This window comes from Colossoma macropomum, unplaced genomic scaffold (assembly GCF_904425465.1).
Source record: "Colossoma macropomum unplaced genomic scaffold, Colossoma_macropomum, whole genome shotgun sequence".
Taxonomy (NCBI): Eukaryota; Metazoa; Chordata; class Actinopteri; order Characiformes; family Serrasalmidae; genus Colossoma; species Colossoma macropomum.
The window spans coordinates 3504173-3528574 of NW_023496051.1; the positions used below are offsets into that span (position 1 = coordinate 3504173).

Below are 24402 nucleotides of genomic sequence, written 5' to 3' on the forward strand. Positions count from 1 at the left end.
GCGACACTGAGGTGTTTAAAAACTCCAGCAGCACTGCTGTGTCTGATCCACTCAGACCAGCACAACACACACTAACACACCACCACCACGTTAGTGTTACTGCAGTGCTGAGAATGATCCACCACCCAAATAGTACCTGCTCTGTGAGGGTCCATGGGGGTCCTGACCACTGAAGAACAGGGTAAAAGGGGGCTAACAAAGTATCAGAGAAACAGATGGACTACAGTCTGTAACTGTAGAACTACAAAGTGCACCTATATAGTAAGTGGAGCTGATAAAATGGACAATGAGTGTAGAAACAAGGAGGTGGTCATAATGTTACGCCTGATTGGTGGAGGCTTTGCTGTAACAGGAATTGGCTGGTGGTGATGTAATAATTGCACTATAATAGGAGTTTTCACTACAAGCTACTGTGTGTGGCTGCAAATATACAGTTCTCATCTTTGTCTTCATGGATCATAAGCCTCGCTGTGTAGCTTCACTGTCGGCAGGCTGTTTTCCCCCTTACCCCAAAAGTCTCTCGGGGTCTGAATTTTGCTTTTTTGGTTTTGCTGTGGAGCTACTAAGCTAACAACTAACACAAGCTTAAACTCCACCAATTAGCATCAGGCAAACTGTAGTTCTACTGTAGTCCATCTGTTTCTCTGCATACTTTGTCAGCCCCCTTTTACCCTGTTCTTTAAAGGTCAGAGCAGGTACTATTTGGGTGGTGGGTCATTCTCAGTACTGCAGTGACAGTGAGTAGAAACAAAGAGGTGCACATTTTGACACATATTTTGAAAACTGTATACATAGTTAGATTAGCTTATGTGTTTTCTGACACTGTATGACAGACAGACAAAATTCAGGCCTCAAAACACCATTTTTTCCCATTTTGGAGGCTGAAAGTTCCGAGCGCTGACCCCACTTCCAAACTAAGCTGCAGCCTAAGCATTAACACTGTAGCTCCAGTACATTATTTCTACATCTACTCTTCAGACAAAGTTAATCGACCTGAAAATGGCAGTAAAAGACCAACACGGCACTGCATTTATAAATAGTTTATTAGTAGCGGTTACTGTTGAGAGTTTGGCTGCTTGTTCTACTGTACATACCAGAGCAAATCAGTCTCGATAGAAAACGGGGCTACAAAAATAAAGTATATACTGAAAAAAGTTTGTTGGAAAGACGAAATCTTGTTACAGAAGTGAAACGTTGAGTTATAGGCTCCATTATCGCAGACAGATCCGACACGAGCGGAAATGAGATGTACCAGATATATCAGATATGACCGTCCATTATGAGTCCATGCTGAGGCTGTGCCATGGAATCCCATCAATGAGGCAAACTCCTATGAGTCCATTGTCCATTCGCCTCTGTTCATGGCACACGTCCAAAGTCCAAAAAAAAAATGTCCAGTCCAAAAATCCAAACCTTTACAGCGGTCCACATCAAACCACAGCCAGTGAGTCAGTTATAGATTGTTTTCGCCGGCTGATGTCAGATAGAACCAGTGATTCTGATTGGATGAGGCATTCGGTCCTCTTTATCGCCCTCTCGCTCGCCTTAATCGAGTCACGCTCACCTTATATCTGTAAAGAAAACATACACAGGAACACATTTAGCATCCATTCCCAGATTCCTGCAAATGATTCCTCAAAACCCACAGATTAAAGTGATAGTTTGGCCAAAAATGAACTTCACACAATTTTTCACTCAGCCCCATGTAGTCAAGATGTGCCAGAAAATGTTCAAAATCCAAAAAAAGATTTTTTTTAAGATTAACAGACTAAACTAGACTTGTATAAGATTAATCAGCTAATTATCTTATTTAGACAAATGAGATAATTACACAGATTGTTTGAGAGAACTGAAAGTTTCGAAGTTCTCCACCATGAAAGAAGAAATTTTTATTTATTTAAGTACTTAACTGAACAAAAGTCTTTCTTTATAAGCTCAAAAAACATTCCAACACATTGCATTCATAAAATAAATTGTCTTGAAATTTCTTCTTTCATAGTAGAGAACATTAAGCCCACTGATTAATCTCATACATACGATCTAGTCTGGTAATCTTAAACTGAAAAAGCTAAATCTGTTGTTCATTTTCAGGATTTTCTGGCTTGTTTAGATTCCAGTGTTTGCAGCGACTCCATATGAGCATCTGAATTACTTGTTTCTGCCGTTTCTAAGCCAGTGTGTTCATGTTTTTGGACTTTTCATGCCTCATTTTGAGAAGCACTTTCCAAAATCTTAATTTAAGCATTTTTAAGACCATTTTAAAGACATTCTTGTTTCTTTAAAAGCAAAGTTTTGACAATAATGAGCTTGAAGCTTGTTCTGGCATTCACATTACCAGACATTGTGTCCCAAACAAAACAAGATTAATATGCTAGTTTTTGCTCATTTTAGATTATTTTTGATTATAATTTTGCTCGATTTGCTGCTTTTTCTTGCTGTTTACATTCTCTTATATTTTGACACATATTTCTTATATTTTGTTGTTCTGCAGTGTTTAGTATTTCGCTAATGTAGCTAATAGGTACAGAAAGCTTCAACCTCATCAATTATCATCATGCCAACTGCATGACGACATCGTCACACGCCTCAAACCATGTCAAGCTGTCCACTCAAACAAACTTTCTTATATGCTTTTTGATGTTATCTATAAAAATACTGCCTCTGTTGGAACAAAAACTCCAATCTTTACAAGAGAAGACATTTAACTTTGAATGGACGGCATCAGACCAACGTCTTACTCTTTTTGGATCATTTCTTATGGTCCAATAATTTCACAAAATTTTGACAGAATATAAAGGCCAACTGGCATTTTTAAATCATGTGAAATAATTAAAAACAACAATGGAGATGTAAGGTTTTGTTCCAACAGTGACAATTTATAAAAAACAGCAGCATCAGGCTGTGGTTCAAATCTTGTAGCCTGAATAGACCTTTTTCACACTTCAGTGTTCGTTCGTGGAAGAGTAAATAGTAGTGTTAAACAGCTTCCGTCATGCTGTAAACAATGGCTGATTATGCCTGAAATCATTGCTGCGTCCATAATGCACCAGTATTTCAACCAAACAGCCTCACTTAAGTTTCCACTTGATCAAGTTTAAAAATGTTCAGCTTCAGCTGAAAAGCTCCGCTCATCATGTGTCACTTTTAACGAGGTAATGAATCAAAAAAGAGGGTAAAACTGAACTGAAGAGCGAATGTGGGCTCCACAGCAAGACGGATTTAATCACATTTCTGATTAAAAATGCTTCACTGGTGTATTTACAGTCCTAGGGAGATGGTCGTCACGGACGTTTGATTAAAAACCCGGAGAAACTGACTCCTCTCCACTGTAGCTCGGTGATCAGTAACTGTAATGTAGAAATATGACGCTGTGTCCCTGTGCTGGTTGTGTTCAGGGCACTTGCTAATGTTGCAAATGTTTACATGGACTGAGTAGGAAAAACTAAACCTGGTGGACTTTTTCTCCAAAATAAAGCGCAGTGAGAGCAGATCTGTTGAGGGATGTGTGATGTGGTGTTGAACATAATAATCCACTCCTCTCCTTCTCCCGCTTTGCAAAACCTGTTTCAGCCAAATTTCTCACAGTTCTGATGCAGTCAAACATGGGACACGCGGCACAGACGTCTGCCGCAGGGTACTCCGTTTACCACAGTCCGCTTTAGCCATGTCAGACTAGCCTTTCCACCCATGTTGGAGGAACTATCAGACATGCCAACTGCTGTACTGTTAACCGCGCTGAGGCCGATATAAGATTTTTGAGGGAGGCTGAAAATCGTCGACCCTTCATTGCCGCTCTGTTAAACGGTGCAGGCGGCAGTTCAATAACGCTGCTACTTACAGCCGGATGTGACGACGCAGAACCTACATCTGTGTTCTTTGATTTCATTTGTAATAGTAATAATGGTCCAATTATTTTGCCTCCCTGCATGTACCTCTCCATCATTTATGTATTTAAAAAATATATTTCAGGCCAAAACTATTTAAAAATATCATATTGAGACATCATGCGGTGTATTCATGACAGTTTTATGTTCTGTAAGTGAGCTTTCAGAGGCATTACATTCTTCAGACGTCTGGTTCCTATCACCGCCACTGTGAACAATCCTGGCTCAGTAAGTTTCTCCAGAACGGAGCATTTCCAATCAATCCATTTTAACTGACATTACTTTTTGATGCTTTTTGATCTGTGGCCGGGAGTCCAAGAGAGCACAGTTGGCCTCGTTCTCTGTGTGGGTAGGATGGCCCCCCCGTCTTCCCCATCACTCAAACACGATGCTAGTCAGCGCAGGAAATCTGATGTGTCATCAAACTTTCGCTTTAACGAGTTTCCATCCACCCACAGCGCACTCCATGATCAGTGGAGGACGAAGTACACAAACCATGTACTTGAGTTAAAGTAGAGAGACCCAAGGTAAAATAAAAGTTCCTCCCTTTAGACCTCCACTGAGTATTTCCCTTTAAATGTACTTAAGTATCGAAAGTAAAAGTACTAAAAGATTAATTATGGCTCTGATGTCCTATTATCATTTTTGTAACAAGACTCTGCTTCATTAACTCATTTTAGGTGAAAATACTCCAGTGTCGCTCTTGATAAACCAGTCTTTTAATAGAATGTCATTAATTAGTGACGCTGATGTCTATTAATATTATCATTAAGCACAAAACACTGAAGGCAAACAGTTTCCATCAGGTAGAACTGAGTGGCTCTGAAATCACTTTGCGAACAAGCAAAGTTTCAGTTTAAGATTTATTTACAACTTAGTTTAAATAAAAATTAGTTTAAATTTAAACAAGTTTAAGTTTAATAAAACTTGCTTTAAACTCAGATTCACAAATGAGTTTCCTTTACTATATTACATCTGTAGGTCTCTGTTCATAAACATAAACTAGCTAAAACAAATTTACTATAAAATAAATTCGTATAAATTCAGAAAAAACAAACATGCCAGTCACAACTGCATATGTGTACATATTTCTATATTGTGGTTTATTTACACAAAGTTAGGTTAGTTCATCATTTATGTTGAATAGACTCTGCCAAAATTTTACGCTGCTGCACTGACGCTGAACCGTGTGCTGCACTGGGTCGGTATGACCAACAGGTCAAAACAAGCTCAAAACAAAGTGCGCGCTGTGCCCTGATTGGTGTTCTTGCTTCGCGCTTCTTTCGTTTTGACGTGTTACATTTTTATACACACATAAACCAAAAGGAACAACGGATTTCTCATCATGTAGACCCAAAATGGAAATACTTCAGTAAAGTTAACATACACAAAAAAACTACTTAAGTACAGAAACGAATTACATTTACTTAGTTACTGTCCACCACTGTCCATGATTAGTATCACCGCTCTCTAAAAACATTAATCTAGTACTCTGCCTAATGTATATAACTGTATTCACTAGGATATGAATGTTAAAAGCTAATGCCAGATCAGTAACCTTACATTGCGACTGACACTCAGTCACTGATCTGATATCTCTGCAAACAGCAGTGATCAGAACAGTCCCTCCACCTCAGCTGATCAGGACCAATAACCACGGACTGGTTGTGGCTTTGACTAGCAGATGCGCTTGGCTGGGCTCGGTTACAGGGACGTCTCCTACCTTTGGACTTACTCAGACAGCAACCTTTGACTACGGATAGAATGCTTCTGAACTTTTCACACATCCTTTTCCTTTCTTTAGATCTCACCCTAGAGTGGGCTGGAAATGGAGGGATTGAAGGAAAGTAAAGGAAAGAGAGAGATTTGGAACTGGGGCACATAAAAATGTAAAGGAAGGTAGGGAAGCGACAGACAGCACGTCATGAAAAAAGTGAAATGTTGGACGACGCAGGAGGGAGAGATCAAAACATTCGAGTCGGGTGGGGGGGCGGGGGGGGGTCTGCACGTGGAAGTGTGTGTACCTGAGTGTAAGCGAGACTCTGTGTGGTGTTTGGACACGCAGACACACTCCAGATGATCCTCCAGCTGCACCTGCACCTCCCGCAGCTTCGGCCTCCTGCGCACGTACTCTACCTTCGCCACCTGAGAGAGAGAGAGAGAGAGAGAGAGAAAGAGAGAGAGAGAGAGAGAGAAAGAGAGAGTGAGAGAGAGAAAGAGTGAGAATGAGAGAGAGAAAAAGAGAGTGAGATGAGAGAGAGAGAGAGAAAGAGTGAGAGAAAGTGAGAGAGAAAGAGAGTGAGTGAGAGAGAAAGAATGTAAATAAGTTAACATCTTAACTTTAATGTTTACGTACAAGATTTTATTCCAAGTAATTTTGTTGGTGCATTCAACATGACATGTTCAAACAGCAGGGCAGCTGGTGTTTTCTGAGATATGGGTTTTATGGACAGATGAGTGTAGATTTCTGTTTGGAACTGCCTGAATTGTGAAAAGCCAAAAATGCAACCGACTTCTAAGACTGAACTTTGGAGGTGTGGAAAAATATTCTGGAATATTTCTGAAAAACTGAGAGCAGGTTTCCCTAAAAGAATGAAAGCTATAATACAGACGAGAGGTAGACATACAAAATCCTGAAAAATCCGATATAATGATACAATATAAAATACATAATATATATTTTATATAATATATATCTAGTTGATGCTTCTGTGTGATTTTCTGTTGAACTTTTTCGCCGATTTTGTGATGAAAATATGAGTTTCTACTAAACGGCTGTTTTAACTGGAACTTTTTTAAATGAAACTGTGGCCTCTGACTTTTGCACAGTTCTGTATGTACAAACCTATATGTAATAGTAATATATCCTGTTTCTGTTATATCTGCAGTCGTATGCAAAAGTTTGGTGAAAGTATGATTTCTGCAATACACGTATATCTCGCATCTCCATTTTTGACATAATTTGAAAATGGACTAAAGGAAATGACCTAAAATGACTCTAAAAAAAGTCTGGTTCCATTGACTTACATTAAAAGTAAAATAGGTTTTTTCTTTCTCTTGTAAAGTTACCGTTTTGCACAAAGTCTGGACCATTTTGAACCCTGTTTTCTCTGGTTTTGCTGGTAAATCAGGGCAATTTCGACCTAAAAATGCACAAAAACACCCCTACACACACAAACACACACACAAACACACACACACACACACTTCTATTCAGCTATCGATTGCAGAAAGGTGAGGTCAGGTAAAAGAAGCAGTTGGCTCACACTGTGATGTACCTCAGGTGAGTCTCTCATCTGTTTGATTCTTTCGGCAAACACACATCACACACACACACACACACACACACTCCTTGTACTAACGCACTCCTTTCCCACTCGTGCCAACCCCCTGAAGGCCTGATTATACAACACTCCATTCAGGTCTCAACACACAGACGCTCACACACACAAACGCACACAGCTCCAGAACCACAGAGATAATTGGATGGCGGAGAAACAGCTCCAGCAGTTCGTGCCAGGTTACGCTACTGAACCCTCCCGTGGGGAAGTTTTGGGCTGAAACCCTGTAAGTTCACTAGCCATGAAACCCTTGTGCTCCTCCCTTACACTGCCAGCCAAATAAAGCCTTTTCCAATTGAAATTAAAAATGTTTATACAATGGTACAAGTTGACAAATGAGCATCAACATATTAGCAGCCAAGAGCATCACTGCTGTCAGGACCGTGACCGAACTCACTCTAGGCCCCAAAATGCGTTGTTATCACAACACTCAGCCATGATACGACTTTCCTGTGATTTGAAATTTTTACATGCTAAGTATCGTGACATGACGCACTGCCAGTCAGACGTCTTTAAACACCTCCATTTTCCAGTTTCTATGGACTAAATGTCCATAGAAACTGGGTTAGAAACTAGGTAGGTAGTTAGGTAAGCAGTAAAATCATTGGTTAAGACCATATAGCTGTTCTGCAGCAATGGAAGGAATTCATCTTTGAAAGCTGATGCAAATAATTCCTACAGGTGTCACAACTTTTGTTGATTACTTACAAACCTCTGTCTGTATAAAAGCAAGTGTTGGAATCACTATACCCTCAGGGCAGTATTTGGACAATACTGCACTGCAGGGTGTGGTATATTGCCTGGAGTAATGATGAGAAAAAGCAATTAACAAAGGAAAACAAACAGACCATTATAAATTATAACCCTTTAAGGTGTCGGCTTTTCCTTTAGACAAACTGCGAAGAAAAGCCAGGGTGTCAGTGAGTACACTTTCCTACATACATCATCAAAAGGCACTTGGAAACTGGAGGAAACTCTGACAGGAAGAGGTCTGGCAGGCCTAAAGCCCCAACAGAATCAGGAGACAAGTTTCTGAGAGTCAATGGCTTGGCTCACAGGACGACACCTAAACACTGGTCGAAGTAAACACGGGTCTCAGTTTCAACTGCAAAGACTTTGAACTGCGAAGGTTTGACCAGCCGAGTGGCCGCAATGGTGCCATTGCTACGATGGCAGAGGCCTTCCCAGGTCATGCAGCACCGCCAGTGCACTAATGAAGACTGGAAGAAGGTCTTATGGACCAATGAATAAAAATTTCAAATCCATGCAGGCTTTTTGTTCGGCGTCGAGTAGTTTTCTTGAAATCTTGATTTCTTTTTTTATCACCAATTGTTTATTTGTTGTTTGCTTTAATTCCAGAATACACAGAAGCATTAAACTGGGCTAAAATTCATAGACCTGGAAAAATGGGGGTGTTCTTAAACTTTTAATAATAATTTTTATTTATATAGCACTTTTCATGCCGGTGGAACCTCAAAGTGCTTTACAGACAGGTATCTATTTAGAATCAGAAGAAAATGACACAGATCAAATTAGAAGATAAAAACCACAAGACGTTTTAATTAAATGCTGAGTTAAAGAGAGACGGTTTTAGATGGTTCTTCAAAGTGAGCTCTGAGCTTGACTGTCTAATAAATGTGAATTGAGCTCCACAGTTTAGAAGCAGAATAACTGAACGAGTCTCTATGTTTTCTGTATTTTAGGGAAGATGTTTGCAGAAGATCAGTATCTGCAGATCTAAGATCATAAACAGACAGACACTCTGTGATGTAAACGGTGCTTTTAGGTAATTTAGAGCCTTAAAACTAGTAGCAGAGCTTTGAAAAATCTATCCTGAACGATACAGGCAGCCAGTGCAGCTCTTTTAAAGCGGGAGTGATCTGATCTCTCTGTTTGGTTTTTGTTAGGATGCTGACAGCATTTTGTACGAGTTGTAAAAAGATGTATTGTTTTCTTAGGAAGTCCAGCAAGGAGAGCATTACAGTGATCAACTCTGACTGTAACAAATGATTGAACTAATTTCTCTGCGTCGCTCTGAGAGAGAAAAGGCAGAACTTTAGCGATATTTCTCAAATGATATTAAGCTAACAGAGTACAAAGAGAAAAGCAAAAGCCCTAACACTGAAACTTGAGGGACTCCACAAGAAATGCTGAATCTTTTTGAGGAATGATTTCCAATTGAAACCATGAACTGTCTGACTGCAAATGATGCCTCCGAAAGAAATCATTCGCTCTTTTATGTAATGAATTGTTGACTTTGTTAACTTTACTTGCAAAGCAGAATTGAGAAGCTGATACAGCAGCTTTCACAATCCCTCCTCCTAAATTTATATATTTGTGCAATCCAGAGTGACTTATACTAGGAATACTGCCCAAAGACTTAATTAGGTATAGCAGTGGCATTTCTGCTAGAACGTAGAATCAAACCTTCAATTTTCCATGTGCAGGACAATGGAGTTATCCATCAACTGCTCCTACCAATGCCACCCCTAAAAGAGGCCTTGGTATCTCCCTAAAAACAGAACTCTCAGCAACATATTGTAGACAGTGAATTTTGGTATGCTATTAGTCTACTTATAGACTAATGAAAATGAAAATTCTTAACCAAAACTGAAAGGTTATTTTTTTGCTCCAATAACAATAATCTGTGTGTTGGGTAAGAGAACTGACAGAGAACTACAGGAGACTAATTTTGTTTAAAACAGCTTTCAGAACAGTGCTAAATAGTATGTGCATGTTTTTCCCTGTAACTGTTTAAACAGTGGATTATTAAGGTGTATAAATAAGCCATTAGGTTACCATCTCTGTAGTTGCAGTTTCCATGCATGTAGCTTTGAAACTCACTACTGATGTCTTACGTTTAGCAAACAAGTCTATTTTTGGTTTGTCAATTAAAGAGAAGAAACAGCTATAAAATCCAGTTGGATCTAACGAACACACAAAACTTTGCAGTAAGAACCTTTAAAATGAAATGTGAAATAGTTGATTACCAAAAGTCATTTCCATTAAAGAATTGTTTAAATCAGTTAATGCTAAATACAAACTGTGGCAGTTCTAAGCTGTAGTGGGCCGTGTTTGTGATTCACTGTTGATTTGCTGCCACTCAAACAGTCTGAATGGCGTAGGAGAGCAAAGGAAACAAATAGCACTTTTAATCACTATTTCTCATTTTCATTATCATTTAAATTATAAATATTATATTTATTTTGATGCTAATATATTGGATTTTTTTAGCCTTTTCTAATAATCTAATAATCTGTCACTTGAAACCATTTTTATACAAAAATTATCAGTGAAATGTCAAAACACAATAAAATGATTATTAACTGAACGATAAAACATCCACACGTCACATTTCAATACTAGTTTTTCATGTAAAATAGAACAATGATAAATAGACCTTTTTCTGGTAATCAAACTAATTCTGTCCCTATTAAAGGAAAACTACCATCAGTTCTGTTAAAAAACAAATACATTGTGGCTGTTTAAAAAACTGCGGTGCACTACCACCATTTACGCAACCAAATGAAAGCCTTCCTTGTCATTACCAATGGGGCATGAAGTCCCACAAGAAAATGATACTCAATGTTTCTGGGAAATTTTCAACATATTAATGGGGGGTCATTATGTGGGGGTCTTCACTTGCAATATATATATCAGTGAACATGAAATATCAGCAGAATATTGGTGCGAGTGGACAACTGAAAGATCAGGTGTTTCTAGAGGCAAATGAACTGACGAAGTTGCCTTTGTGCACTGTCATTGTGGGGCTTGTATTAATGTTGTTAACTATTTAAAAACATTTAATGTTTCTTTTTCATTGTTAAGTCAATTATTTTTTCACTTATTTTTATGACAAAGTGCCGTCACAGGCCCACTACAGGCCACTGGCTCCCCTCAGTACAGAGCCAAGGTCCACCAAGGGCTGCTTTGCAACCCACTTGTGGTCCTCAACCCTGGCTGAGTAATCCTGCTGTAACCAACCTGAATTTGTCTGTATCAAATGAGAAGTACTGTTAGTACCGTAACCAAACTAATGGCTCATATGAGAAGCCTCACTGTCGTCTGCGCTACACAAACTAATAGCTTCGGTTTCTGTCAAAAATACATAAAAACAGAACATCCTACGGCAGCAAATCAGGTTACGTAAGAGTAATAGTGAGCGGGGTGACTAGATGGAGAGATAGTCCATGTACGATGGGATGAGACACTCTCTCTTTTGTTTCCTCTTGCATAAAAGCGTGTCGGGTTCTTCCTCTATCTGTTGCTGCTCTTTCACTGTCCTGACCTTTACCAAAAAATCTTTACTGGACAAGACTGGGAACAGTGTGTCTGTGTGTGTGTTTCTTTATGCGCTGGTAAATTGAGCACTGTGCAGCTGCAGAGCAGAGCTGGTGTTTCTGGAATATTCTGGTGTGCCATACACTGTTCTTGGTCCAGGGTTTGTCTCAATGGTGCAGAGGCCCTTGAGCAGAGCCTGGCCACAGTCTGGAGCTTCTGGCACTGATCACACAGAGAGCTTTTACTGAGCGAGGCAGAGAGGAGAAAGGAGAGAAGAGGGGAGTCGATGGGAGCGAAAGAGGATGAGAGGAGTTTATGTTTCTAAGCAGCTGTGTGGCAGTGCATGTTGCCACTTCTACCGTAATGATGTGAAGGTTTGTTTTATGTGTGTGCAAAGGATGGAAATGTCATAGTGGATCTTTCTTCTTGCATGTCAAGCTCAGCTGAGGTGTATTAAGCTTTTCCGCAAACAGCTGCAGTAGCAAGAAGGATGTTAGCGCCAGGTACAATCAGCATCTTCGCAAAAATATACAGGTTATAAATACTGTTTGAGACTGTTTGAAATACTGGTTGAGAAGTGTTCTCACTGTGCTGTTATTTCACCATAACATCACAGGTTTTTCACAAACACTGTATCACTCCGCTGAGATGCCGTTGCTAAGCAACGACTTTGACGGCTGTAGGAGACACTCAAACCATTTGAATGTTTTCACTTCTTACTTTGCCACAAACAGAAAATGGACACTTTTAAGATCACATTTGACCGACAGCTGATTTGGTCAGACTCTGAAGATGAGACGACACTAAATTCCCAAACTGTCATCACCACTGAGCAGCTTTTCAGTCGGCAGCTGTGACAGAAGAACAGCTGAACAACCTGGAATCAGCCAGAAATGAACCCAACACCATTCGCCAAACTAAACGGGCTGTAAGATGCTTTACAGACTGGCTGGAACAAAACAACATTAATATTGATCTGGCAAAAACTGACAAAACTGAGCTGAACTTGATATTGTGGCAGTTTTATGGCTCAGTCTGATTTGATCAGACTCTGAAGATCAGACTACATGTTTGGCAAATGGTGTTTGGTTCATTTCTGGCTGATTCCAGGTTGTTTAGCTGTTTTTCTGTCACAGCTGCCGACTGAAAAGCTGCTCAGTGGTGATGACAGTTTGGGAATTTAGTGTGAGGAGCTGGAGAACGAACTGCCAGCTGTGCAGCGAGTGGGCGGAGCTCGTTACTCTGATGTAGCAACAAGCTGCTTGTTAAGGAACTATAATTTGGTGAAGGAACTGCGAACATTAAAACATATTAAACGCCGCGTTCACGGCCCAGTTTATTAATTTATTACTTTATTTATTTAACTGTTGTATAAAAGCAACAGAACAGTCGAGGTTGTGTGTTATTGCGAAGAACATCACGGCTGTGTTGATCTACGGCGACCAAATCACAGCTGTGATGTTATTCGCGATAGCACACTCCCTCTCGGGCTCTATTGCCTAATTAGAACTCTCAGCAGAGTCATCAAGCAACACTAAAGGCCTCAGCGTACTTCCTGAGGGTTCTCGAGGGTTGCGTGAAGCTGAAACGCCTACGCGAGCTTACAAGCACGCAGACTTTCTGTGGTTTTGTGTTGCCTGTTGCGTACGCTCCACTAATACAGGTGACACTGTAACATTTTATGATAAATAAAATTGTGGAAAACGATTCCATCACAGTTCTAACTATGGCGACGTGCGAGTCCAGAATGCTGCCACCATTTAAGGTGGAACGGGAAAATTCAAACAAGAAGCCGGCGAATACAAGGCCAACAAAGTTACTTAGTACTAGTTAGTACTAGAATAGATCAGAATAGAATAATAGAATAGGAGGTTTCCATTGTTTATTTAACAAAAGCACAGTGAAACACTGGTGTCTCTGCCAAAGCGCTCAGCAGACTTCTTGCGAAACAAAGCTTCTCAAAGTCAGTATTTTATTGTTTTTTGCTAAATGTTATGACGACACGTGTTGTGCTTTTCTGATCATATCGTGGATATTGTATTTAAAGAATGCTGAGCAACTGTATGATTAAAAGGAGAACCTAACTAGTCCTGTTTAACTGGATTTAGTACCGTATAGTGTGTGAAATGCTGAATACAAAATCATTGTGCCAAAAGTTTTTGATGGCTGGTTTTTAAATGTGTCACTTGTCTGGGAATCAAAATAGTGTAATACTTTTTGTGTAATGTGAATGAGTATCGTGATATAATATTCCTGGTACATACTACTACTACTACTACTATGCGATGATAATTAATAATAGCTAGTAATAAGAACAACAATAACAATAAGAACAACAATAACAACTAAAAAGATTTTCAAGATTAATTTTTGATACAATATAAAAAAAAATACTATAGTCGCAGTTTAGTTTTCTGTGTGCTTTCCTACCTTGACAGTCCTGTGTGTCTTTTTGATGGGGTGGCAGCGCATGTTGCTGGTGTTGCAGCAGCCGGAGCAGCGGGTCACCTCCACGCACGGAGGCCAGATAAAGAAGTTTGCTGCCGTGGAGTCCACCTGACTGCGTGGAATTTCATACACCACCGTCCGAGTCTTACACGCTGCTGGGACTGCCTCCTCTACACAAACACACACACACACACACAGAGATACACACCGAGTTGTCAGTTTAAATGTTCACCTGCCTCGTACCTAAACTCAGCAGCTATTTCATCATGTAGGGCAGAGCGCGTATTTGAGAACTAAAGAATTAAAATGTTTCATACAAATCGCTGCTACAAATGATAACATAAGCTCTGTTTCCAGTTTCTACAGTTTGTCAATGATTCAATGAGTGCAAATGGTACAACTTACTCCATAGGTGGGATTGACTTTTCTGTTTGCACAAGCATTTTGCTAATATCAGTTGTTTGCACTACTAACTCACTAATATCTCTCCATAAACAGACCTGTCCTCTTAATCAATTTCTCTCTCTCTCTCTCGCTTTCTCTCCCTTTATAGCGACGTTTGCCTGAGTCACCACATGGGAGCCACCAGAGCTGCTAGAGTTACCACCAGAGCTTTAACCACCTCACCTGCATGAACTGACCCTCCTGCTGCTGCTGCATAAACTCAAACTATCTAATTAACCATTGCTCCACCTGTTTTTCCCCGTTTTGTATTCTAATATTTTATACTAACGCTGTTTGCTACCGGTGTCGACCAGAGGAGGATGGGTTCCCCTTTTGAGTCTTGGTTCCTCTCAAGGTTTCGTCCTCTTGCTCTTAGGGAGTTTTTCCTTGCCCCTGTCGCCACTGGCGACGCTCATGGGGGCTTGGACCTGGATTTTTCTGTAAAGCTGCTTTGTGACAACACCTGTTGTAAAAAGCGCTATATAAATAAACTTTGACTTGACTGTAACTGTAACAGACGGCTGTAACAGTCACTATACGCTGTTAGAAATAAAGGTTCTCTGCAGGTACGTTTTTCGTTCATCAAGGTACAAACAATGTAAATGTTCCCTCAAAGGTACAGCAGTGGTTTTAAGGTCCAGTTGTGCACCTTAAACAAGTTATCTTTTGTAACAGAACAATAAAATAAAAAGCCTGGAGGCGAGACGGGGTGTGTGGAGTCAGTACAGCTTAGAAAATATAATTTCAATGGATTATGGTACAATTATGTTCCCTGACTGAAGGTACTGAGATGTACCCTTGAGGGTCCCACCCCAGTGACAAGAGGGGCACTGACCCAGTGACAGTTACTACCTTTATGTCTGAGAGTGTAAAGTCTGGTAAACACAATTATTCAGTACAAGTCTATGATTTTTGAAGCAGATGAACTTTCTGACCTAAATAAATATGATGAGTCGAGAAGTGAGTGTCAAATGTGGCAAATATCAGTTTTCAATGAATCTGTGCATAAAAACTGTTAACCCTTGTGTGGTGTTGATGTGTTTGTTACTCAGTGGTCTATTGGACCCACCACATTATTGGTGTTTTAAATCAATACAGCCACAACAATTTATGTAAAATCACCAGATGTTTAAAATATCAAGTGTCCAGTGTAGGGTTCTCCTTTAGCAGCTGTAGCCAGTCAGCAGCCTGTCCATGTTGTCCACCCTCACACACACACACACACACACACACACATACATATACAAACACATACACACAGACATACACACACACACACACACACATCCAACAGCAGGCCATGTAGGAGGAGAACAGAGTGAAGGACACAGAACCTCCACACTTTTACCCCCCCCAGGTTCAGCCCAACACCACATGTGTAATATAAATGTGTGGGGGGTGAACAGAGTGAAGACACTGAAAATGGGTTATTTTATATGTTCTTCACAGAAAATGAGCAAAAACCAAGAATCTGAGGTTGAAATAATAATAAATCATATTTTTTCGTTTGGTAAACAGTGAAAATGGGTCCCACAGACCTGAACACTACACAAGTGTTAAAAACAGTTTAGAAATTATATGGGAAAATATAGTCTCCTCTCATTGTTTACTTCAGGAGTCTTATTTTTAACACTGTGTTAAAACTAACCCCTCTGTGTGGAAGCTGTACTTTAGCCTGGTTAGCTTTCACTATGAGTCTATTTTATTTTTATATGCTTCAAAAAATGGGCTACATTACAGCCGCCAAGAGATTAAAATGAAATAGGGTTGTATTCTGTGATTTACATTCTCAACTCTGTAATCAAAAAAAACGCAGTGAATCTCGAGAAACACATAAAGCTTTCTCTCTCTGACTGCTGTCAAATTTTTAAGATGATGCTATTATGGGACGAGGGGACCAAAAGCACATTGTACTCAAACCTGTTTAACCGTGACGTCACGTGCACATGCACTCTCTGCCACATTGGTAGAAACGGCCCAAAGGCACGTCAACTTTTGGCTGCTGCTGCTTAGCGACCTCATCACTTAATCCATTTTTCAGCCATAACACGGCGAGAGGTTTATATTGAATGTACCTCCCTGTTGAAAAAAGTCATGCAACCCATTAAAAGTGTCTGTTGGTTCCTGGTGGTTTTCATTAGTCACTATGGTGTTCTGTTTTTTCCTGATGGGCTGATATCACAGTGTAAAGGATTCTGATCGTTTAATCAGGTGTGACTGATTCCTCATCCATTTGATCGTTTCCAAATGGCCTCTAATGGCCAATTCCTGTTAGGAAGCAAAACCCTCAGCTTGGCTTTCGTGAGTTTCAGCAGTAGCCTGTTTGTTGTTTCTGTGAATAAACCCGGCATTCTTATCGTCGTGCTTTTATTTTGAAAGTTTCCATATTTAATTATCTTATTATCAGTATGACAACGTTAATATACAGTCAGTGTAGCTCTTGTTGCCCAGCAGTTCGTGTTTCGCTGTTTTTGCTCATAAAACCGACAAAAACACTGTCGTGGCAGAGCGGCACTGACGTCATTAATAGGCTGGCAGGGCATGTCAGGCTGAGAGAGCATGTCTGCAGCCAGACCTTCTCCTTTAACTACATACGTTTAAACTGCGTGAAGTTGTGCCCCACTCTCCCCAACACCTACCATGTAGGCAAACATTTCAGGTTTACAGTTACAGCTCATCTGTCTGTCTGTTTGGATCATTTCCAACACCGTAGATACGTAAACATGGTACAGGCATGGTAGCATGTTTGCCACTGTTTATGAGTTTATCAGGGACAGTGGTGGTCCTGGGGTTCTTCAAAAGCACCAGGCAACACACATCTATGTCAGTGTCTCTGCTGTGCTGAAAATGACCCCAAACCATATCTGGTAAGTAGTGGTCCTGTGGTGGTCCCTTTCCATTGATGGATGGTGCAAAAGCAAAACCTACACAAAAACATGGTTTGTTGATTTGAACGTAAGTTAAGAACCTTAAATACAGCATTTTCTGTGAATTCTAGTGCTTGATTTCTGTTTATTTGTTGAGTTTAACATATTGTAAAAAAATAAACATAAAATGTAAAATGTACCATAACTTTTGCACAGTCCACGATTGATGTTTTATTTATTCTAGTAGGTTAAATTCAACAAATGATTGCCATTTTTAATTAATTTGTGTATTAACTTGTGCAGAACTGTCTTCTCTGTATATATATATATATATATTACAACCTCAATTCCAAAAAAGTTGGGACGCTGTGTAAAATGTAAATAACTGTAAATAAAAACAGAATGCAATGATTTGCAAATCTTATAGACCCAAATGTTATTCACAATATAACATAGAACACATATCAGATGTTGAAAGTGAGATGTTTTACCATTTCATGAAAACTCATTTAGAACTTGATGGCATCAACATATCTCTAAAAAGTTGGGACAGGGCCGCGTCTACCATTGTGTAGCATCCCCTCTTCAGTCTGTGAACGTCTGGGAAGTGAGGAAACCAACTGCTGGAGTTTTGGGAGAGGAATGTTGTCCCATTCTTGTCTGATGTGGGATTCTACCTGCTCAGCAGTTCCTGGGTCTTCTTTGCCGGATTTTTCATTTCAGGATGCGGCAAATGTTTTCTATTGTTGAGAAGTCTGGCTCGCAGACAGGCCAGTTCAGCACCCAGACTCTTCTTCTTTGGCCCAGAGAAGACGGCGGCGTTTCTGGATCGTGCTGACATATGGATTCTTCTTTGCATGATACAGCTTTAACTTGTGTTTGTGGATTGCACGGTGAACAGTGTTCACAGACGATTACTTCTGGAAGTGTTTCTGAGCCCATGCAGTGATTTACAGTACAGAATCAGGCCTGTTTTTAATGCAGTGCTGCCTGAGGGCCTGAAGATCACGAGCATCCAATATTGACCGTCGGCCTTGTCCCTTGCATACAGGGATTTCTCCAGATTCTCTGAATCTTCTGATGATACTATGTACTGTAGACGGTGGGATATCAAAAGTTATCACAAGTTTACAGTGAGGAACATTTTTCTGAAATTGTTCCACAATTTTTAGACAAAGTTTTTCGCAGATTGGTGAATCTCTGCCCCTCTTTGCTTCTGAGAAACTCTCCAAAATGCTCTTTTTGTCCTCATGTAAGTTAGCTGCAAATTGCTCCTCCAAGTACCACTTACTTCTCCAGCCTTTTGTTGCCCCTGTCCCAACTTTGAGATGCGTTGCTGCCATCAAGTTCTACATGAGTTCATGTTTTTCATGAAATAGTAAAATGTCTCACTTTCAACATCTGATATGTGTTCTGTGTTCTATTGTGAATAAAATATGGGTCTATAAGATTTGCAAATCATTGCATTCTGCTTTTACTTACATTTATTTACATTTTACACAGCGTCCCAACTTTTTGGGAATTGAGGTTGTACTTTTGCTCATCCTCACCTAGTAAATGTTTGCCGGGGTGCCCAAACTTTTGCCTACGGCTGTTTATGGCATAGGTTCGAGGCAGGTGTACCTAAGAACGCGTCTATGGTTTGCACAGACAAGCAGAATCTCCATCAGTTCACACAGAGCCTGGATCAGGTGTGGTTCTGAAGTGAGCAGTAAGCGTTGCTATGATACAAGGAGTAGAAAGTGAGCAAACAAGCATGACAGAGACAACACACACACACACACACACACGTTTGTCTTGCTATACATATGAGGACGTCCATAGGTTTCTATTGATTTTTGTGTTACTAAATAGCTAAGTAATACTACACCTAAACCTAAACCTAACCTTAACCTTAACCTCAGTATCCAAAAGGCAGTTTTTCTGCTCTTTTAGTTTTCAAATAAAAAAGTAATTGTGGTGAAAACAACACATGCTCAAGTGGGTACCAGGAAAATGTCCTCACTTGGGCAAAAATTTCATGTAGTCCTATCGTAGTGAGGACAATACAAGAACAGACACACACATAAGACACACTGTCTTGCTATACATATGAGGACATCCATAGGTTTCTATTGATTTTTGAGTTACTGTAGCTAAATAATACCACACATAAACCTAAACCTAACCTAAACCTCAGTATCCAAAAAGCAATTTTTCTGCTCTTTCAGTTTTCAAAAAATTTCATGTAGTCCTATCACAGTGATGGCAGTGGGGTCCTCGCAAGTATAGTAATACACACACACACACACACACACACACACACACACACGCACACAACCTGCGATAACATACAGCAGTATGTAGGAGAGACTGTGTGCTGATCTAAGCAGGTTACTCAGTTCAGACTCCGGCAGGCCGCAGCACGATCCCTGACACGTATGGAATCCCTCCCTATTAAACCCCAATGTGTGTATGCACGTCTTACCGATGCTCCTCTTGCGTCTGGGGTGCGTGTACGAGCTCTTGAGGTCGGTGCCGTCGTAGAAACCCTCTTTAAGGTACTGCCATTTAGTCTCCTGAACTGCCTCATTCTCTGCACCAATCAGAACAACAGAACTCAGTTGAAACACCAATCAGCTCGGCTTCCAAAAGCACGGTTGCAGAAAAACGAACACATGAGGAAGTTCTGCAAAAAAACAAATAAATGTGCACTGTTTTCTGATTAGCATAAAGGGAACTACACGGCTACATTCATCACACTCGCTTATACAGTTTCGAAGCACAGAATAGCTAGAAACTAGCAGCAGCAGCCATCGTGAAACCTGAATTTCATCCATAGTTTCTGTCTGACTCTGCAGGTAACAGTACATCATGGAGTATTTTGTTTAAACAATAGAACACAGAGGGAGTGTTACCGCGAAATAACATCACGGCTGTGATTTGGTTGCTGTAGATCATCACAGCTGTGATGTTATTCGCGATAAAACACTCCTCGACTGTTCTATTGCTTTTATACAACAGTTAAATAAATAAAGTAATAAATTAATAAACTGGGCCGTGAACGCGGCGTTTAATATGTTTTAATGTTCGCAGTTCCTTCACCAAATTATAGTTCCTTAACAAGCAGCTTGTTGCTACGTCAGAGTAACGAGCTCCGCCCACTCGCTGCACAGCCGGCAGTTCGTTCTCTAGCTCCTTACACTAAATTCCCAAACTGTCACCACTGAGCAGCTTTTTTAGTTTTTCATTGCGTCAGTTTTATGGTTTAGTCTGATTTGGTCAGACTCTAAAGATCAGACTACACATTTGGCGAATGGTACTGGGTTCATTTCTGGCTGATTCCAGGTCGTTTAGCTGTTCTTCTGTCACGTTCAAATGGCTTGAGCGTCTCCGACAGCTGTCAAACTCAGCGTCTCAGTGGAGTGATGCAATGTTTGTGAAAAACCCGTGATGCCATGGTGAAATATCAGCACGGTTAGAATGCTTCTCAACCAATCAGCTTGTGTGGCCGGAACTAACTGTTGTACAAACATATTTATAGATATTTCAACACCAATATTCATAAACTTCTATTCATAAATAATATTTATACCCGGGCTGCCCAATTTTGTGCCCACAGGCTTATAGCCCACCAAGTACTACTGCCACATGATTGGCTGATTAGATAATTGCAGGAATGCACAGGTGTACAGCGTTTCCTAATGAAGTGCTGGGTGAGTGTATATTGTTTCGGTGCTTCTGCCGTAAATTTATGGCAATTCTTTACAGTACAAACATCTTTACTACAACGGTTCCTTTAAATCGCCTTCAGGGAGTCATGAAGGCTCAATCACAGAACCAGACCTTTACCGCTGCACCAATATGGCTACATCGTCAACGTGCAAATGCGATTTGTATGATAACCTTTTCAGCTGAGGTGTCAGTAACTCCATCATCACACCAGCTATTCCCACATCATGAATGAGGCTTAAGGCTATCGTGTAAAGATTAAGCTGGCTAAAATAAGACATGCATTTCTGTAACCTGATCAGACATGATCGGGGAGCTCAGACAAGCTTCCAGCTTGTGATCACTGACTAAAAACCATACAAATAAGCTCTCAATCCTGGTGTTTGGTCTTCAGGAAGAACAATCCGAGTCTTGGAAAAATCAGACTAAAGGAAGCTTGAGTCTAAACCTGGACTGTCATATACTGTAGCTGTCATAAGCTAATGCATACTCCAGTCATAGAGCTTGGCTTAGCACTGGGGACTAATGGAGCTCCAGAGTGTATTTGTTGAGTCTGGTAGAGGAGATTATGAATGCTTGAGGAGTTTCGAATGCTTGCAGAGTCTGGCTGTTCTTAAACACCATGGCTTGTGATCTAGATACAGATTATAGTTCGACTCAGGCGAAGAAGGGGTTTCAGTGGAGAATCTCCATTAAACAGTGCAGCAAGACAAACACTAGCCACGTTACATGCAGGCTATATTAATAATCAGACTAATAGCTCAATTGGATTAGAATACGTCCATGTATGCACTTCAATCGGAATAGACTAGTCCGATTGAGGCCATTCAGAATACAGTTTCTGATTGATCAAGGTTGGTATTCCTGTAAATAATCTGTTAAATAGAAGAATAATATCCGTGTAAACGCCTGTATCTGATTACATTCCCTATCGGAAAGTTTAAGTCCGTTCTGATCATGTTTGTCACGTCATAGTGAAAGTTTATACTGTTCAACATGGCGGAGCAGAAACTGGTCTGCAGAGGAGACGAAGTTTATGCTCTGATCTTTAAAAGACGGCGGTGGGACGGACGTCCAGTTTATGTGTCTCAGAACACGACGTCTTCCTCTCGGCCTTCTTTAATAAGGACATGTGAAGGACGTTTTCCTGAGTCTGACATCATTTTAAAGCAATTAAAAACACATGCGCTGCTCACTGCTGCTCGTCTCACTCTGACTGGACTCACGTGAACGCACGTCGTCATATTCTTTACTTCATAACTTTCATATTTCATAAGCTACATTCTAAAGGTGGGGGTCATATGAGAGCTGTAAGTGTCTTCTTTCCAGTCAAATAGATGAGGAATGTAATTTTAAAACTTTATAATAAAATTCTACTGAAAGTCGACCCATTTTTCCACAAATCTGAGCTACAAACTGGATCTCAGATGGCGTCTCTTCAGTGATCTGCACTGTAAAAAAACGTTTTTAGAAAAAAATACAAAGAGCGTCTACGATTTTTGGCTTTCAGCAGTAAATTGTAAGCATATGACATTATGTTTATCATCATAAAACACATTTTCTGTTAATTTGAGGGGAACTTTAAAAAAAAAAAAACAACAATTTACAATTATTTCATGCAGTTACTGAATAATTTGCCTTACCATTTGTTGATGTAAATTCAGATGGGAAAACTGAAATATACCCAGGAGAATGAGAGGTTTAAATACAGTAGAAATTGTTAAATACACTAATTTCCTATTTAAGTTTCCCACAACAACAGCATTTAAAATCATATGGTTTATTTGCGAGTTTGAACTGTGCCTTCAATGTATGGTTTTAGTATGAGGGAAGACTGTGTGATTGAGGGCAGTGAGAACAGTAACACTTGATGGGTGTCTACATAACACATTCATAACATCTTACATAAACACTTCATAACATGTTCATGAATGTTTAAATCAACATTTATAAAGTATACAAGTTTTACATTATATTAATATGGGCTACTATGCCATTTTACTGAGTTTTTTTTTCAAAATAAAGGTCCTCTTTTTTATTTTATTATTTCCAGTAAAACATCTCATTGCTGGACAGTCAAAATAAAAATGAGCTCGCTTTATCCCTTTGGTTATTAAGTGCTTTGACACTTAGGGATGTTTCACCTACTTTTGACCCCTTATTAATCATTTATTTTTCTTTAGTATATGGACAGAAAATTACTCATAAATATGCATGAACTTTTGACTGATTCTTAGCATGGTGGTGGGACCATAATACTCATCACATCCCTGTAGCAATTAAAAAATTCACATAACATGCATTTCAGACTGGTTCAACCACTTTTGAGGTAAAGGCAAAACAGGATTAATTCATCCTTTGGGATAACAGTGCTAGCATTTAACCCAAGGAGAGTTAAACTTGGAATAAATAACATTTTCCTCAACAATATACACAATAAAATTTTAAAGAAGACGAAGTTAAACGGATAAAGAATAACAAAGTGCAAAATAAAAATGCTTAAGAGGAAACAAATAATTAAAAAGAAGCTGAAGGTGTCAAATCACTTAATGACTTGATGAAATGAGGCATTTCACTGAAATTAGTACAGGTTTTCAAAAGAAAAAGAGGACTTTCATTTTGAAAAATGTCTCTCAGTTAAATGACATAATAGTCCATGTTAATATCATGTGAAATATGTTGATTTAAACATTCGCAAATGTGTTATGAAGTGTTTATGTAAGATGCTATGAATGTGTTATGTACACACCCTTCAAGAAAAGTGCTTCCGTGAGAACTTGGGCTAGAGATCTGGACGGCTTCTGCTTTTGGCTAGAAGGCCAGACCCCCCACCTTCTGATGAACGGAGGTAGCACTGACAGACAGAACTGAGGAAAAGAGAGGAAATGGGTGGGATGTGAAAACTTCATCACAGGAAACAGAAGGTAGAAACCGGAAACGTATAAGCCATTTCAATAAGAAACAGGAGTACAGGTGTTCATTTCTGTTGCAAAATCCTCCAAATATGCTGTAATTACAATAACTTGGATATCATGGAGATTAAAGGGAAGAGGGAGCAGGTAACTGCCATGGCAGTTACATTTTGAAATGACCAGTCAAGAATTTTAAGAAAGCATTTTGATTAGGCATTATTAGCAAATACAACCCCATTTCCAAAAAAGTTGGGACGCTGTGCAAAATGTAAATAAAGTGAAATGTTTTCCCATTCTTGTTTGATATAGGATTTCCACTTGCGCAACAGTTCAGGGTCTCCTTTGTCATATTTTTCATTTCAAAATGCACCAAATGTTTTCAGTGGTGACAGGTCTGGACTGCAGGCAGGTCAGTTTAGCACTCAGAGTCTTTTAATACGGAGCCATGCTGAATGTGGTTTGATATTGTCTTGCTGAAATAATCAAGGCCTTCCCTGAAAAAGACGTCGTCTGG

The 24402-nt window shown here is 39.8% G+C and overlaps 1 protein-coding gene across 1 annotated transcript in view; it reads right to left on the reverse strand.

Annotated features, from left to right (window-relative positions):
- Window positions 1-581: 581 nt before the first annotated feature.
- Window positions 582-24402, reverse strand: part of LOC118804610 (platelet-derived growth factor subunit A) — a 33223-nt gene continuing 9402 nt past the window's right edge. The window contains exons 3-6 of the mRNA XM_036565160.1: window positions 19733-19840; window positions 13937-14124; window positions 5909-6029; window positions 582-1571 (exon numbers count right to left, since the gene is read on the reverse strand). Of these exons, the coding sequence (XP_036421053.1) occupies window positions 1561-1571; window positions 5909-6029; window positions 13937-14124; window positions 19733-19840 (428 nt within the window). The 3' untranslated portion in view covers window positions 582-1560. The remainder of the gene's footprint in view (window positions 1572-5908; window positions 6030-13936; window positions 14125-19732; window positions 19841-24402) is intronic.